This window comes from Bactrocera neohumeralis, unplaced genomic scaffold (assembly GCF_024586455.1).
Source record: "Bactrocera neohumeralis isolate Rockhampton unplaced genomic scaffold, APGP_CSIRO_Bneo_wtdbg2-racon-allhic-juicebox.fasta_v2 cluster11, whole genome shotgun sequence".
Classification (NCBI taxonomy): domain Eukaryota; kingdom Metazoa; phylum Arthropoda; class Insecta; order Diptera; family Tephritidae; genus Bactrocera; species Bactrocera neohumeralis.
The window spans coordinates 5,930,963-5,949,999 of record NW_026089624.1 but is presented as its reverse complement, the minus strand read 5'-3'; the positions used below and the strand labels follow the sequence as shown (position 1 = coordinate 5,949,999).

The 19,037-nt window shown below is 41.0% G+C and overlaps 2 protein-coding genes across 7 annotated transcripts in view; both read left to right on the top strand.

Moving 5' to 3' along the window:
- LOC126765740 (uncharacterized) overlaps positions 1-11,016 on the top strand; it is a 113,416-nt gene extending 102,400 nt beyond the window's left edge. For all 6 annotated transcript variants that reach the window (XM_050483481.1, XM_050483482.1, XM_050483478.1 and 3 more), the window contains one exon: positions 9,912-11,016. In XM_050483481.1, the coding sequence (XP_050339438.1) occupies positions 9,912-10,406 (495 nt within the window). In that variant the 3' untranslated portion in view covers positions 10,407-11,016. The remainder of the gene's footprint in view (positions 1-9,911) is intronic.
- LOC126765715 (craniofacial development protein 2-like) overlaps positions 1-19,037 on the top strand; it is a 358,631-nt gene that overhangs the window by 216,941 nt on the left and 122,653 nt on the right. The window lies entirely within an intron of this gene.

The window sequence follows — 19,037 nt, the reverse complement described above, 5'->3', positions numbered from 1 at the left end:
GGTTCTTTGTTCGAAGCTCATTTTTGCACCGATAACACAAACATCTTCTTCTTCTTTATTGGCGTAGGCACCGCTTACGCGATTATAGCCGAGTTAACAACAGCGGCCCAGTCATTTCTTCTTTTCACTACGTGGCGCCAATTGGATATTCCAAGCGAAGCCAGGTCCTTCTCCACTTGGTCCTTCCAACGGAGTGGAGGTCTTCCTCTTCCTTTGCTTCCCCCGGCGGATTCTGCGTCGAATACTTTCAGAGCTGGAGTGTTTTCGTAAATCCGGACAACATGACCTAGCCAGCTTAGCCGCTGTCATTTAATTCGCTGAACTATGTCAATGTCGTCATACATCTCAAAGAGCTCATCGTTCCATCGAATGCGATATTCGCCGTGGCCAATGCGCAAAGGACCATAAATCTTTCGCAGAATTTTTCTCTCGAAAACTCGTAACGTCGACTCATCGGTTGCTGTCATCGCCCAAGCCTCTGCATCATAAAGCAGGACGGGAATTATGAGCGACTTATAGAGTTTAGCTTTTGTTCGTCGAGAGAGGACTTTACTTTTCAATTGCCTACTCAGTCCGAAGTAGCACCTGTTGGCAAGAGCAATCCTGCGTTGGATTTCCAGGCTGACGTTGTTGGTGGTGTTTACGCTGGTTCCAGGATAGGCGAAATTATCTACAACTTCAAAGTTATGACTGTCAACAGTGACGTCCGAGCCAAGTCGCGAGTGCGACGACTGTTTGTTTGATGACAAGAGATATCTCGTCTTGCCCTCGTTCACTGACAGACCCATTTTCTTTTCTTCCTTGTCCAGTCTGGAGAAAGCAGAACTAACGGCGCGGGAGTTTAGGCCGATGATATCAATATCATCGGCATACGCCAGCAGCTGTACACTCTTATAAAAGACTGTACCTGCTCAATTAAGTTTTGCAGCGTGAATTATTTTCTCCAGCAGCAGGTTGAAGAAGTCGCACGATAGGGAGTCCCCCTGTCTGAAACCTTGTTTGGTATCGAACGTCTCAGAGGGGTCCTTTTCGATCCTGACGGAGCTTTTGGTGTTGCTCAGAGTCAGTTTACACAGCCGTATTAGTTTTGCGGGGATACCAAATTCAGACATCGCGGCATAAAGGCAGCTTCTTTTCGTGCTGTCGAAAGCAGCTTTGAAATCGACGAAGAGGTGGTGTGTGTCGATTCTCCTTTCACTGGTCTTTTCCAAGATTTGCCGTATGGTGAATATCTGGTCGGTTGTTGATTTGCCAGGTCTAAAGCCACACTGATAAGGTCCAATCAGTTTGTTGGCGGTGGACTTTAATCTTTCACACAATACGCTCGATGTTGAGGAGGCTTATCCCAAGGTAGTTGGTGCAGATTTTGGGGTCTTCCTTTTGTGGAGTGGGCAGAGCACACTTAAATTCCAATCGTTGAGCATGCTTTCATTCGACCATATTCTACAAAAAAGATGATGCGTGCTCCTTATCATTTCTTCGCCGCCGTGTTTGAATAGCTCGGCCGGCAATCCATCGCCTTCCGCCGCTTTGCTGTTCTTCAGGGTGAGTAATTTTTATGCGAACTTTTTCATGGTTAGGCAATGGAATGTCTGCTGTATCGTCATCGATTGAGGAACCGGGTTCGTCTTCGTCTGGCGTTATATTTTCACTGCCATTCAGCAGGCTGGAGAAGTGTTCCCTCCATAATTTTAGAATGCTGTGGGCATCAGTCACTAAATCACCTTTGGGTGTTCTACAAGAGTATGCCCCGGTTTTCAAACCTTCTGTTCGTCGCCACATTTTTTTCGTAGAATTTTCAAGTATTACCCCTGTCGGCGAGCTTTTCAAGATCTTCATCTTCACGCATTGCGTTATCTCTCTTTCTTCGTTTGCAAATGTGTCTAGCTTCCCTGTTCAACTGTCGGTATCTATTCCATCCCGCCCGTGTTGTGGTCGATCGAAACGGTGCGAAGTAGGCGGTCTGTTTTCTCTCCGCAGCGACATGGTACTCCTCGTCGTACAAGCTGTTCTGTTGCATTTTCCGAAAGCCAATTGTTTCGGTTGCAGCTGTACGTAAGGAGCTTGAAATGCATCGTACCACAGTTCTCTTATACAGAGTTGATGACGAGTGCTCTCGGAGAGCGGGTGTGCAAGTCGAGTAGAAAATCGTTTTGTTGTTATGTTTGCAGCTTCTCGACGTCGAACCTTCTTTGTGTTTGCTGACGTGCGTTCTTTGCTGCACAGAGGTGGGTGCGAATCTTGTCTGCAACAAGATAATGGTGCGGCTGTTGCGCCAAAGATACCCTGCTTGCCCACCCTGGCGTTAAAGTCGCCAAGCACGATTTTGACATCGTGACGGGGGCAGCCCGGACATTCCAGGTGTATACCCTCATATCTTACTCCTTTTTACGTTTGCCATGGTCGTCCCAAACCCAGTGCCCTGTGAAGAGGGGTGTTTCGCCTTCTCATATTAGCTCGCCTTCAAATGTTCTTAGGCTAGCCAGAGAATATTTGGTCAAAGACCGGAAGTCGTGAGCTGCTTGAGCCATATGCAAAAGAATAGTTTATGGCAAGTCTTAAGTGAATGGCGATCAGAGAACTTTCCTCACTTGCGTGAACTTCTACATACACTCCATCCTTCAATTTTTAACAGATATAAAGTATGTATGAACACACGAAAGACTTGACCATTCGATCGAAAATTATTGCGTTGAAATCATTGAAACCGTATCGGAAATGAAATTTGCGATAGAAATTAGCTTACTTGCCGACTTGACAAAATACATTCCGTGGCTAATAGATGGCGCTAATTTCAAAATCATTGAAACCAAAAAATCGAAGGTATTCATCGAAATCTATCTGTTGATGAGTGAACTGCGTAAATTGACAAAAATGGAGCAGTTGTAAGTAGTTATGTAAAAAAATAGCTAAGGGCGCATTAAATTATATTTTAAATGAGTGATTTAGAGACAAGAAACAAAAACGCATCAAAAAAAATTAATTTGAAGTACTAGTGGATATAATGAAGTTGCACCCAGCTAAAGAATTTTCTTAAAGAGCACCCGCGGAAATAAATGCTTTTTGGGAAGACACTTCAGAAGAGTTAAACGCTATGGGCCGTCCAGTTAAGGACACGTCTGCATGGAAAAAGGTATAAAAAAAAACATCACGCGTTTATATTACAGGTTAATATTGGTTCATTTATCGATTTGGACTTATTTTAAATTTCCAACTAAAAGGTAAATGGTTAAAAATACAAAGCAAATTTCTGGAAGAGGTGCTGGGCCCTTCAACCAAGTAAATTTAAATTCCCTCGAAGAGGATGTCAGCGCTTTACTTTTCATTAATACACCAGTAGAAGGATTGAAAAGTAAACAAAGTTTTGGAACATCAACAAACATTTTAGATGACATCCCTAGCACAAGTTAGAAGAGAAAAATTGACGACATTTCTTCCCAGCCCCAAATGCAAAATAAAAAATCATTTTTATCGTCTCACCAGCAAATGAAAGCAAATGGAGGTACTGACCACCTGACCCACTGTACAGGAAACAGAAAATGAACTAAATTGGTATACTTGAGGAGGAAATAAATATCCAAAAAAATATAGAGGAGAATGCTAAAAAAGTTCTAAACACGCTTATGAAGCAACAGAGCGAACATGCACGAGAACAGTCTGAAACAAACAGATGGATTAGAAAACTATAAATTAAAAAAGATAAATTTATGGAAATGAAGCGACTTAATGCTGTGATGTAAAACCGATTGATAAATTAGAAACCTAAAAAAATAATTTAAAACTTGAACTACAACATATAAGTAAGCCATAAGTTTTTATTTTTATTTTCTAATAATTCGTTTAATGAATTTTTATGTTTATTTAAATAATTTTAATATGAATACATACTATGAACTTATATTAAAAAAAATCTAAAAAAAACTTCCTTTAATTATATTTGCTTCGTCATTCTCATCTTCGTTGAAATAATCTGTTGCAATATTGAACGAAAAGTTGAAGATGATTATACTTACCCCTTATTAATGCATATTTATGTTACCACTAGTTTAAGCCGTTAGTTTTAAGATTTAGGCTTAGCAATTAGATTAAGAAATAAAGAACTGGCATTGTATTCGAACCGTTGAACCAACACGCACGCTTTTTCGTTACCGGAACAATTTATAAGTATTTTTCGCGACAGGTAATTGGGGTGATTTTAAATTGCGCATCCCTAACTATTTATCGCGTTTCAAAAACGCTTGAAACTTTTCATTGCGCCGAGCAGGGACTAAGTGCGTTATTAAAAATTAAAAAAAAAAAAAATTGTTTTAAAACTAAAATACAATTAATAGTGATTTAATAACTCTTTCGAACCAATTACCTGTTCCGGCTTTCTGCTTTCGGTTTTCGGCTCGACAGTGAAAAAATATATAAAACAAATATAACCCTAAAAAACCTTAAATTCTTAAAATAAAAAAGAAAAAAGCCGAAATAGCAAGGCATATACATATACAAAAAAAAAGTGATACTAACGTACATACATACATACATATACTAAGGTGTTACTTTAAAAGTGGAGTGATCCCTATATAAAGTGAATGAAGTGATACATATGTGCAGCAGCAAATCGTGGAAAACTAAACAGAAGAAATTATAAAATTACCTACAATAAATAAAAAATACATACAAATTTATATACATAACTACAATACATACGTGATACAGAGTATGTGCTAAAAACAAAGAAAAAAGTTCTACTTACCTGCGCTACCAAATTTCTAAAAAGAATAAAAGAAGTAAAAAGGACAAACAAAACATACACAAGTGTAAGGAAACTGGAAACCCGGTAGGTACAGTGATTTACAAAAAAATTCCACCAAAGTGTTTGAAACAGTTTCGCTTGAAAGTTCCGTGAAAAAAAATAATAATTATTATTATTAAGGTGCCGGTCTAACGCTAATTTAAAAAAAAAACGCTAAAACTGTGAAGTGCCGCCAAAAACTCCCGCTACAAACCTACCGTTTCTTGTGCCGTAAAAGTAAAGTAGCACTATTATATACTTAGCGTTTCCGGTGCCGCTACAGAAACCAGTAAGGCATACCGCTAAGTGTCCAGCTTTACATCTTACAACATCAAATCGCTGCTGCCACAACGTCGCTGCTCTATCAAATCGCTGCTGCCATCAAGTTGCTGCTGCCATTAAATCGCTGCTACCACAACGCCGCTGCTGCCATCGTCGCTGCTTCCATCAAATCGCTGCCGTCGAGGGAATGAGCTCCCGCTGCATTCTCTGCAAAAGGGACGTAAGCGCCGGCAAACAGCCGACGCACCAGGTAACGAGTGCGATTTACTGAAAGCAGTGCAAACAAAAAAAAAAAAGCAAACATCAGAACAAGTGCACTTTCAGTTTTTGGCTCTCCCTTTTCACTTTATATTATATTGAATTGTTATATTGTATTGTATCTAGTGTATATACGTATGAACATACATATATACATATATTAATACATACTTCTACATATACGTACGAATTCAAAGTGAATAAGGGATTTTGGGATTTTGCGGTACCCTTTATTTTGAAATAAAGGTGAAAAAATTATTAAATGCAAAATTAAATTATCTCGTTTTTCGCAATTTTTTTCGATCCGCGTTTGCAATTATCGGTCTTTTTTCGCAATTTTTGTCGATTTTCGTTCGGACATTTATTGGTTTCGCTTTCGTATACTTGGGAATCGATATTATCTGTTTTTTCGTTTTCGTAACCGATTCCTAATATATTTGTTGCCAGCCTTTATTGCTATTGGTTTCGCTTTCGTATATTTGGGAATCGGCATTTATTTTTTCGTTATCATTATCGATTCTTGATATATCTGTTGCCAACCGTTATAGTCTTTTTTGGAAATTTAATTTAAACAAGCAAAAATGAGCAAGCCAAAGCCAACTATCGTCAACCCCTCTCCAAGTAAGGAGTTGATCGACTTAAAGTCGTTAAAGCGTCAAAGGACGGTGGCGAAAAATAGTATTTTGCGAATAAAGACGGGCCTTTTAGAAAAAACTATGTCGCTAAATCCAATTGAATTGGAATGTCGGCTGGACATATTAAATTCACATAGGGAAAAGCTAATGAAATGCCAATCTAACATTGAAGAGATTGATGAAGACGACATGGCCCGAGGGGAGTTAGAGGTCATAATTGTTGAAACGAAAACAATAATTAAAAACATTTTAGCCAAAAATAGATCGTCAATTGCCGAAACATCTCTTGTAGCTTCTCACAGCTCAAGGCTCCCTAAAATGAATTTGCCGAAATTCAAGGGAGAATATTCCGAATTCAAAAATTTTATGAGTTTGTTCGAGAGCTTGGTTTATAATGATCCAAACATCCCAGACTTAGAAAAATTTAATTATTTGGTAAATTGTCTATCTGGAGAGGCTTTGGGAACAGTTAAAGCGAATGTGAAGCCACCCTAAATCGAAGATTCCAGCAGCTATCAGCGGAAGGAGCATTAAGTTCAAGAACGGAGCCCATACCAACAAGCAGTGCGAGTCATGGGAAACAACAACATATGGACAGGACCAAATCGGCGCTAGTGGCAGCAAATACGAGGCAGTCTCTTTGTCAGCAGTGCAGATCTAAGGACCATTATTTGACTGCCTGCCCCACTTTCAAGGCGCTTCCTGTGCAGCAGAGGTTCGAGTTCGTGAAATCGGTGTCCTTATGCATAAATTGTTTGCGCAAAGGACACACTGTCTCTAAGTGCAGAGCGGATAGATGTCGTGTGTGCAATCGATCGCATCACACATTATTGCACCAGTATCCGCTTTCCTTCCCCGCTGCACCTCATCCGCAACCATCAACCACTCATGCCATGCATACAGCCGGTGGTGATTCAGATGAGGACCAGTTGAGGAGAGTACCTACCTGCGAGAGCGTTGCTGAACTCAGGCTCCAAGGTCAACTTCAATGACGGAGGACTTGGCACAGAAGTTGCGGATTCGACGACAACAGAAAACATTAAACGTAATAGGGATCGGCAATTCCAAAACGAAAGTGGGGGCACAATTATGCGCGTTTGTTAAGTCGCGGGTAAACAATTACGAATTTTCGGCGGCATTCTGGATAATGCGAAGTATTTCGGCAAATCATCTAGACCATAATATCAATATTAATGGCTGGAAAATTCCGCACAATATTGAATTGGCGGATCCAGGATTCCACAAATGTAAAACAGTTGACATCTTATTGGGTGCAGAAATATTTTTCGATCTTCTAGCTGTCGGCCAAATTAAAAATGGTCCTAATCAACCAACATTACAAAAAACCCTTTTAGGGTGGGTTGTATCTGGCAAATACGTCAGCAATCTAAGTTCTCCTCCCAAATTACATAGCTCATTATGCCAAGCTGAAGAAGACTTTACGTCAATAGATTCAGAAGTCCAAAAATTTTGGGCTCTAGAAGAATTACCTTCAGAATCAAATGACATCAAATTCACACCAGAGCAACAAGAGTGTGAAAATTTTTTCGTTAATACTACTCAAGTATTGCCTTCTGGACGGCTTCAAGTCAGAATGCCCTTTAAAGCTGACCGTAAGTTATTCGGTCACTCATATGAAACCGCAGTTCGGCGGTTTCAGGCTCTGGAGAGAAGGACATTAAAAGATCCAGAACTTCGTAAAATTTATCTGGACTTTATGAATGAATATAGAGCATTGGGTCACATGAGCCCAACGAGCAATAAGAAAACCGAGTGAGCCACACTTCTTCATTCCGCATCAATGCATTTTAAGGCCCGAGAGCACAACAACCAAATTAGTCGATCTTCAACTCAAATAGCGTTGAATGAACTTTTATTGGTAGGTCCAACCATCCAAGAAGAGTTATACTCAACTCTTCTTCGTTTTCGCTTACACAAGTATGCACTAAGAGCGGACATTACTAAAATGTACCGTCAAATAATTATGCATGAAGACAGAAATTGTCAGCTTATTGTGTGGAGAGAGCATCCTTCAGAGCAAATACAAATTTTTCGTCTTAACACCGTAACATACGGCACTGCGCCTGCTCCATTTCTCGCAACACGGTGTTTGCAAATGCTCAGTGATGCCAATACAATGAAATATCCACTCGGTTCATTGGGCATCAAAAGATACTTTTATGTTGATGATTTATTAACAGGGTCCGAAAATTTTGAGTCTCTAGATCTTTTGAGAAGTGAGGTAATTCAAATATTAAACTCCTCCGGATTCACCTTAACAAAAGGGTTTTCGAACCACCCTAAATTTTTCGACAGTGATTGCACTGAGAAGTCATTAAGCTTCAATGACAAAAGTTCCACTAAAACGTTAGGAATCCATTGGTTGCCGAAAGAGGATTTGTTTTAGATGACAATTTCAATAATCTGCGAGCCACCAAACGAAACATATTGTCAGTTTCTGCTCGCCTTTTTGATCCTCTTGGATTACTAGCCCCACTAGTTACCAAAGCAAAAATCTTATTGCAAGAGCTTTGGATCCAAAAACTGGATTGGGATGAGTCGATTCCATTGCGCTGTGACACTAGCTGGCAGAACTTTAAAACCAACTTAATGCAGCTCTCATCGATAAGCATTCCTCGTTACGTAAACGTTGAGTCGAGTGCCATCTGCCAAATACATGGCTTCTCCGACGCATCAATAAGGGCGTACGGATGCTGCATATACATACGAAGCCAATCCGCTAGTGGTATTAAATGCATGCTGCTTACTGCAAAGTCTAGAGTGGCTCCGCTGAAGACCAAATCTCTTCCACGTCTTGAGCTCTCGGCAGCACATCTTCTTTCGAAATTATGGTCAAGAGTAGCGCCTATGTTGAGTCGACATTTCGAAAATATTACATTTTGGACAGACTTTGAAATCGTTTTACATTGGATTAAAACACATCCATCTTCACTACAAACCTTCGTCGCAAACAGAGTGTCCGAAATCCAAGAGTTGACTGACAAAGTACACTGGCGACATGTGCCAACGAAACAAAATCCTGCGGATCAAGTGTCTCGGGGTTGTAACGTGGACGAATTGAATAATTCAATATGGTTGGGCGGTCCACAGTTCCTCCTAGAAGACCCTGCATTATGGCCAATTAATAACCACTTCCAACTCTCACCAGAAGACGAAGCATTAGATAAAAAGAAAACTACGTTTACATTAATTTCGACTGCTGAGAAAAATTCAATATTGGACCTCATTGAAAAATTTTCTTCTCATAAAAAATTGCTTCGTGTGGTCGCATACATATTACGATGGATAAGACGACCACCAAAATCCTCCATTGGACAGGATCTGACTTCAGAAGAGCTAAACTTGAGTTTTCTAAAAATTGCACAGGTGGTCCAACATTCAGAATTTTCGGATGTTATTCAAAAATTGCATAAAGGTACCACCCTACCCGCAAACTTGCAAAAACTCAACCCGTTTTTGCATGAGTACTCGGATACGTCGCCTATTAAATGCACCTCTCCCATACGATGCCAAATTTCCGCTTTTATTAAATAAAAGTTCGCACTTCGTTATAACGTATTTACGGTTCCTGCATATTCGAATTCACCACGCTGGGGCTAAAGCGTTGGTTGCGCTTCTTCGAGAACGCATATGGCTAATTAATGCCCGAGAAGCTTGCAGTAGAACCGTAAGAAACTGTATGTATTGTTTTCATTACAAGCCGAAGTTGCAAAACCAAATAATGGGAAATTTGCCAGTCGAAAGACTTCGAGCACTACGGCCCTTTCTTATGTGTGGCGTAGATTTTTGTGGTCCGATATACACAACTCTAAAAATACGCGGTCGACCACCCGTAAAAACATATATTGCAGTTTCATTTGCTTTACGTCCAAAGCAGTACATTTAGAATTAGTTTCGGACCTATCTTCTAATTCATTTATTCTCGCCCTAAAAAGGTTCATTGGACGCTGAGGAATGCCGACGAAGATATTCAGCGAAAACGTCACCAATTTCGTCGGCGCCGACCGCAAGCTGCGCGAATTGAAGGAGGCGTTTCTAGCAATGGGTCCAGACCTGAAGAGATTCGCAGCAGAGGAAGGGTGCAGCTTCATCTTTATACCACCGCGGGCGCCGCACTTCGGCGGGTTATGGGAAGCCGCGGTGAAGTCCGAAAGCATCACGTCGTTCGCGTAATCGGCAACGCGCTACTGACCGCAGAGGAACTATCAACCCTACTGGCAGAAGTAGAGGCCATCCTCAATTCTCGGCCCCTAACACCGTTGAGCCAGGACCCCATCGACGGCGAGGCACTAACCCCAGCGCATCTGCTGATAAGGATGAGTTACCTCCAGAGCAAGTACCAGTGGACCCAGTTCATTGTTGCGAGAGATGGCAACTTGTTTGCTGTCTCAAGCAACAGTTCTGGCGACAGTGGTCCAAAGTATACCTGACGGGACTTCAGGAACGCAACAAGTGGCTGCACCCCACTCGCAATCTGCAGCTCAACGACCTCGTCCTCGTCCACGAGGACAACGGGCCTTCACAGCAGTGGGTACTCGGACGCGTCGTCGCCACCGTCGAAGTACAACACGGCAAGGTACGAGTCGCAGACGTGGCGACTAAGGCGGGCACAATTAAGCGTCCCATCCACAAGCTGGCCTTACTTCCAATGGAGGTTGAAGGAAATTGATGCTGTCAAGGTGGCCGGTGTTGCGTCAAGCGACATATCTACAAATTTATACCTGAAATAAAAATAATAAATGAATTGTAAAATATGGAATTATAAAAATTATAAACTATTGAATTGTTAAAAATTAAATTAAGAAAATCTATTATAAAATACTTACCTTGATAAGGCAATCGTAATACCAATCTACTACTTACCTTAATACTTACCATAATCTGTTACAATATTGAACGAAAAGTTGAAGATGATTACACTTACCCCTTTTTAATACATATTTATGTTACCACTAGTTTAAGCCGTTAGTTTTAAGATTTAGGCTTAGCAATTAGATTAAGAAATAAAGAACTGGCATTGTATTCGAACCGTTGAATCAACACGCACGCTTTTTCGTTACCGGAACAATTTATAAGAATTTTTCGCGACAGGTAATTGGGGTGATTTAAAATTGCGCATCCCTAACTATTTATCGTGTTTCAAAAACGCTTGAAACTTTTCACCATGAAAATAAATACTGTCCCGTTATGCAGATCAAACAAAAAATATGCGTTTCGGCGAAATTCTGTGCTCACAAAAGTATTTTGCTTTCGTTTTCAATTCTGCTAGTTGGTGCAGATTTTTTTTTTTGGTTTTATATTTTACCATAATAATATGGTGGTTAGTGCATCGTCATGCATAGTCTTAGTTGCATTCATTTCGATTGTGATCGTGATTTTGTGCATATTAAAAATGTCTAAAGGTAAAGAATTAGCTCCTGCTGAGAAAACAATTATTTTGCACCTTTACAATGAAGGTAAACCCACAGAATAGGGGTATTCTCTTGCTCTTGCAAGATTGCAGATTGCAAAAGTACTATACCGAAATATACAAAAGCACGAGAGCACCCATTGCAGAATCTAGTGATATATGAATGGCTAATTCGGTCAATTTGTTGTGAATGACTATTAAGCATGGTTACTGTGAATTGGCGCACCTTCTGCATACATTTTTAAGAAAAAAAACTGTAACAAATCTTTAAAATTTAAATAGAAATAATAAAATCCATTTAAAACTTATCTTCCTCAACAATTTAACGACGTAATATGTCTTTATGTAAAATGGCAACTACAACAGGGTTGCAATTATATTTTTGCGTGACATTGCACGCAAATATACATAGGTTTTGGTCTGACATATTTTACAGCCCTTGCAAATATTTTTCTGCGTGTGTTTGTTGTTGTGCCGTTGTAAATCTGCAATTCTTGCACCGTGTACCGGGTTTTGCAAGAGCAAGAGAATACCCCTAAAATATCAGTGATATGTTTAGTCGATATCGCCATACTATAGAAAGTTTGGTAAACACGTGCAAAGAATGTGGTAACCTAGAACACACTGGCTATAGTGGACGACCAAAGTTGCTGTCAGCAAGGGAAAATCGTAAAATATTAAGGAGTCAGTAGGGTAATCTTTAATTTTTTTTTTATTTTTGCATTTTCTGTTCCCTTAAATCCTTAGAATTAATAAGGATGTTCGCAAAACGCCTAGTTATCGTCCCTACCAGATTCATAATTTTTTATAATTTATTGACAATGTTATGACAAAATTTATGTCAAAAAACATGGAAAAATTAAAAAAAAAAAACATTAACTACTTCTTTATTTATCAACATTTTTTCATGATTCTGGTAGGGACGATAACAATTCACGTACTTTTTAAGAATAAACTGGGTTTTTTTGTTTCAGATTATCCAAACATGAGAAATCGTGTCCGCCACTGAAAAAACGCATCTCATTCACCCAGCCATTTCTCCGACAGATGTCATCAAAAAATTCTGAAAAAATTTTCTTATAAACTCCATGATATACCTCATGATATGTGAAAAAAGTGCTGTTGTAGAATAAAAATTTCTATGAAAAAAAATGTCAAAAAAGCAGCCCAGATTACCCTACTGACCCGTTAAAGCAGTGTTTCCCAAAGTGGGCGATAACGGCCCCTTGTGGGCGCTGCAGGTGTCAAGGGGGGCGGTAAGAGACCCAGAAAGAAAATGGGGGCATTGTGTAGAGGCCTGGGGGGTTATTTGTTTTTTATGAGCTCTCGACTCTCAACAACAACTTGTGAACATCAACTAATATGAATTAAAAGATTGCTCAAACTCGGTTCTATATTTCTCTCCGCGTGGTTCATATATCTGTCCTATTTTATTGAATATAGGAAAAATTAAAATCATGTCAATCGGTCGCTCCGTTTCATAACGGGGCATCTCGACAGGATAGAATTTATAGAATACTAACTGTCAAACGTAGTGCTATTGTCATTGGCAAATCTGTATGTGAGCATTTGCTATCATAATATAATCATTTACGCAAAGGTGTAGGGTAGGTAGGTTCGAGCTGATGTAGCGCATGCTTTGAGCTCTTGAATAATTTATTTTATCACTTGCGAAATGACATCGGGTAGGTAGCTGATGTAGCGCACGTTTTGAGCTTTTGAACTCCTTAAATCTTTTATGTGGAAAATAGAAAAAGGATCTTTATCGTTGCTTACAAATGTATTTCTGGAAAAAATAAGATAATAAGAAAAGGAGAAAGATCCTTTTTTACAAATGTAGTTCTGGGAAAAATAAGATAATACGAAAAGGAGAAAGATCCTATTTTTACAAATGTATTTCTAGGAAAAATAAGAATTCATATTTTTATGAATATATATAAATATATGAATATATATAATAATTGTCCTTAAGCATTCCTATATAAACAATGTAATATTTATTTTATATTCATTTGTGGTTTTGCACGCAATAGATGAGCATTACTTACGGCTCCTTTATACTTCTCGCGAAGTTAAACGTATTTCTCAAAGCAAAACAATGTGCGGAATACATTAAATTCGGATTCATTGAAAATCCCACAAACCCATCCTCGCCTTTGTGTCTTCTATGTCTAAAAACATTTTCGAATGAAGCAATGAAGCCTTCAAGACTACAAGATCATTTGAATAAAATGCATCCAGATAAGATAGACAAGAATGTAGCATATTTTCAAGACCTAGAGAAGAAGCATAATACTCAGCCAAGTGTAGCAAAACTATTTTCGGCGGCTGCTAAGCAAGATGACGACGGACTTCGAGCTTCGTACAATATCTCTTTGTTAATTGCTCAAAAAGGCAAACCACATAACATCGGAGAAGAGTTATTATTGCCAGCACTAAATGAAGTAATAACTACCGTGCTTCATAAACCGGCCGCAGATATTATCCGAAAAATTCCTTTGAATAATAATTCTGTGCAAAGACGAATTGATGAAATGAGGACAAGCCAATTCTCAATCCAGCTCGATGAGTCCACTTTACCAACTAATGAAGCATTGTTGTTGTCTTACGTGAGGTTTATTAAAGATGAGAAAATTTGCTAGAAATTTAGAGACAGATACAAAAGGCGAAACCATATTTAATATATTGGAAAAGTTTTGCGATGAGAAAGAAATTCCTTTGAGAAATATTATTTCAGTTGCTACGGATTGCGCTCCGGCTATGATAGGGTGCCATAAAGGCTTAATAGCGCACTTAAAAAATCAAATTCCAGATGTCCTTAGTGTACATTGCGTTATTCATAGACAACATTTAGTTGCTAGAAACTTAAGTGAAAAACTATTTCAATCACTGCAATATGTCATCAAAGCAGTCAATAAAATCCGCAACAGCTCTTTGAATGATAGATTATTTCATCAGCTTTGTATTACTAATGACGAGGATTTCAATCGTTTCTTGTTTCATACTGAAGTTCGTTGGCTATCAAGAGGCAATTGTCTGACTCGATTCTACAACCTGTTTGACTCTGTTATAGAGTTCTTGGAAACTAAAGATACAGAATTTCAAGACAAGTTTATAACATCAAAGAATGAAATAGCTTACATGACAGACCTGTATAAATTGTTCAACGACATGAATCTCCAACTGCAAGGCGATAAACTAAATTTAATTAAAACAAAAAACGTCGTTGCTGCTTTCTTAGCCAAACTGCTTCTACACAAAAAGAATCTGGGCAGACGTGAGATTCACAATTTTAAGAATTTATCAGTACTGCCAACATTTGGAAAACCTCCACATTGACTTCACCGAACGATACCAGAACATTTTGAATTTGGAAATACCAGACTGGGTGTTGGATCCGTTTTCAAATGTCAACACAGCAATGTCACCTCAGCTGGAAGAAGAACTTATAGAATTGACAACAAACGAGGAAATAAAAATCAAGTTCAAAAATGGTTACCAAGAATTTTGGCTACAAAAACCGATCTCGCAATTGTACCCTGGATTGTGGTCAATCGTTCAACGATTCTCCTCCATAGGAGGATGGAGTCATGTGTAGAAGTTCACGCAAGTGAGGAAAGTTCTCTTATCGCCATTCACTTGGGAGTGGCCAAAAACGATTCTTTTACACATGGCTCAAGCAGCTCACTACTTCCGGTCTTTGACCAAGTATCCTCTGGGTAGCCTAAGAACATCCGTTCGAAGGCGAGCTAAAGTGAGAAGGCGAAACATCCCTTACATAGGGTTGTGCACTGGGCTTGGGACCCGCCACGTAAAAATCAGTAACAATGAAAAAGACAAAACAGCCTCGGATGAGAGACCCCCCTTGTGATAACGACCGTGGCAAACGAAATAAGGACTACGATATAAGGGCATACACCTGGAATGTCCGGTCCCTTAATTGGGAAGGTGCCGCTGCCCAGTTGGTTGATGTCCTCGCGAAAATAAAGGCTGACATCACCGCCGTCCAAGAAATGCGATGGACGGGACAAGGACTGAGACGAGTAGGTCCTTGTGATATTTACTACAGTGGCCATATAAAGGAGCGCAAGTTTGGTGTTGGTCGTAGTGGAGAGAGACTCCGTCGCCGAGTACTATCATTCACTCCGGTGAATGAACGTCTAGCCACAATCCGCACCAAAGCGAGGTTCTTCAACATATCGCTGATTTGCGCCCACGCCCCGACGAAGAGAAGGACGATGTGACCAAAGATGCCTTCTATGAGCGCTTCGAGCGCGATTACGAGAGCTGTCCCCGCCACGATGTCAAAATAGTGCTTGGCGACTTTAACGCCAGGGTGGGCAAAGAAGGTATCTTTGGCCTACGGTCGGTAAATTCAGCCTCCACGACGAAACATCCCCAAATGGGTTGAGGCTGATTGACTTCGCCGGGGCCCGAAATATTGTTATCTGTATTACTAAATTCCAGCATTAGAAGATTCATCAAGCTATCTGGCTGTCTCCGGATCGAAAAACTACCAACCAGATCGATCATGTTGTGATAGACGGAAGACACGTCTCCAGTGTTTTAGATGTGCGTGCGCTCCGAGGTCCTAACATCGACTCGACCACTATCTTGTTGCAGCCCAGATTCGCACCCGCCTCTGTGCAGCAAAAAACGCACGCCAACAAACACAAGGAAGGTTCGGCGTCGAGAAGCTGCAATCACAACAGACAGCAGAACGATTTTCTACTCGGCTTGCACTCCTGCTCTTTGAGAGCACTCGTCAACAACTCGGTATAAGGGAACTGTGGGACGGCATTTCAAACTCCTTACGTATTGGTTTGGAAAGTGCAAAAGAACAGCTGGTACGACGAGGAGTGCCGTGTCGCAGCGGAGAGAAAACAGGCTGCCTACCTCGCAACGTTACGATCGACCACAACACGTGCGAGATGGGATAGATACCGAGAGTTGAAGAGGGAAGCGAGACGCATTTGCAGACAGAAAAAGAAAGAGGCTGAAATGCGTGAGTACGAAGAGCTTGATAAGCTGGCCGGGTAATGCTCGAAAGTTCTACGAAAAAATGCGGCGGCTTACAGAAGGTTTCAAGACCGGAGCACACTCTTGTAGAAGCCCCAAAGGTGATCTAGTGACAGATGCCCAGAGCATACTTAAATTATGGAGGAACACTTCTCCAGCCTGCTGAATGGCAGTGAACGCACAACGCCAGAGAAGGCGAACCCGATTCCCAAACGATGACGATAGAGCAGACGTTCCATTGCCCGACCATGAAGAAGTTCGAATAGCAGTTACCCGCCTGAAGAACAACAGCGTCTCATCGTCCTGGGGTCGAATCGTTACATCAGTGAACGTATTACTCGTCACGTAAAAGCCTGTATTTCGTATTTTGATGTACGTGATCGTAACGCTTCTATCGTAATCTGGCATGATGACATACTTACGTGAACGAGTATATAAACGTATCAGTTCGAATCGTCTTTCGAACGCAAACTACCAATCGTAATAGACAAATTTATGGAAATATGAGCATATTTTTTTTTAAATTTTTATGTTTTTTATAATTTTTAGTTATAAAGAACATAAACAGGAAACCAATGAATGGAATATCTCATTAAAAATTAAAACAAAAATTTATTTATATGAACAAAATTTTTGTATTTTAGTTGACATTCAAAATAAAATTATTTACAAGGTAAAAGGACATGTACATTTTCTCTTATCGTTTGGTCGATTGCGGTGAGGCGGTTCACTACCCCGGTGTCCATTTCTTGTGTGTGATAAGAACCGCAATTTTGAGGGTCGTAACTTATTGTAAACTTTATGCAGATGTGATGTATTGCCTCACAAACGTTAGCAAATCTTCAACTTTTGTAGGGTGATGCACTCTCTCTTGTGATATTCTGTAATTCCACGGTCTTTAAGATTCGAATGCTGTTTTTATGTTTTATATAATGGGGTCATGTGTAGAAGCTCACGCAAATGAGGAAAGTTTTCTGATCGCCATTCACTTGGGAGTGGCCAGAAACGATTCCTTTACGCAAGGCTCAAGCAGCTCACGACTTCCGGACTTTGGCTACCCAGAGGATGCCTAAGAACATCCATTTGAAGACGAAACATCCCCTACATAGGTTGTGCGCTGAGTTTGGGACCCGCCACATAAAAAAAACACCCCAATGAAAAGACGCACCAACTGCGACCATGGCAAACGAAATAAGGACTACGATATTAGGGAATGCACCTGGAATGTCCGGTCCCTTAATTGGGAAGGTGCTGCTGCCCAGCTGGTTGATGTCCTCGTTAGAGTGAAGGCCGATGGACGGGACAAGGACTAAGACGAGTAGGTCCTTGTGACATTTACTACAGTGGCCATATAAAGGAGCGCAAGTTTAGTGTGGGATTCATGGTGGAGAGAGATCTGTCGTCATTCACTCCGGTGAATGAACGTCTAGCCACAATCCGCATCAAAGCGAGGTTCTTCTAACATATCGCTGATTTCGCCCACGCCCGATGGAAGAGAAGGACGATGTGACCAAGGATGCCTTCTCTATTAGCGCTTGAGCACACCTATGAGCGCTGCCCGCCACGATGTTAAAATCGTGCTAGGCGACTTCAACGCCAGGGTGGGCAAAGAAGGTATCTTTGGAACTACGGTCGGTAAATTCAGCCTCCACGAGGAAACATCCCTAAATGGGTTGAGGCTGATCGACTTCGCCGGGGCCCGAAATGTGGTTATCTGTAGTACTAGATTCCAGCATAAGAAGATTCATCAAGCCACCTGGCTGTCTCCGGATCGAAAAACCACCAACCAGATCGATCATGTTGTGATAGACGTAAGACACATCTCCAGTGTTTTAGATGAGCGTGCGCTCCGAGGTCCTAACATCGACTCGACCACTATCTTGTTGCAGCCAAGATTCGCACCCGCCTATGTGCAGCAAAAACGCACGCCAACAAAACACAAGGAAGGTTCGACGTCGAGAAGCTGCAATGACAACAGACAGCCGAACGATTTGCTACTCGGCTTGCACTCCTGCTCTCTGAGAGCACTCGTCAACAACTCGGTATAAGGGAACTGTGGGACGGCATTTCAAACTCCTTACGCACAGCTGCAACCGAAACCATTGGTTTTCGGAAAGTGCAAAAGAACAGCTGGTACGACGAGGAGTGCTGCGTCGCAGCGGAGAGAAAACAGACGCCTACCTCGCAACGTTACGATCGACCACCAACACGTGCGGGATGGGATAGATACGAGAGTAGAAGAAGGGGAAGCGAGACGCATTTGCAGGCAGAAAACGAAAGAGGCCGAAATGCATGAGTACGAAAAGCTTGATAAGCTGGCCGACATGGGTAATGCCTGAAAATTGAAAAGATGCGGGGGCTAACTGGAAGGTTTTAAGACCGGAGCGAACTCTGTAGAACACCAAATGTGATCTAGTGACCGATGCCCAGAGCATACTTAAATTATGGAGCGAACACTTCTCCAGCCTGCTGAATGGCAGTGAACGCACAACGCCAGGAGAAGGCGAACCCGATTCCCCAAACGATGACGATAGAGCAGACGTTCCATTGCCCGACCATGAAGAAGTTCGAATAGCAATTACCCGTCTGAAGAACAACAGCAGCGGACGGCCGATGGATTAGCGGCGAGCTA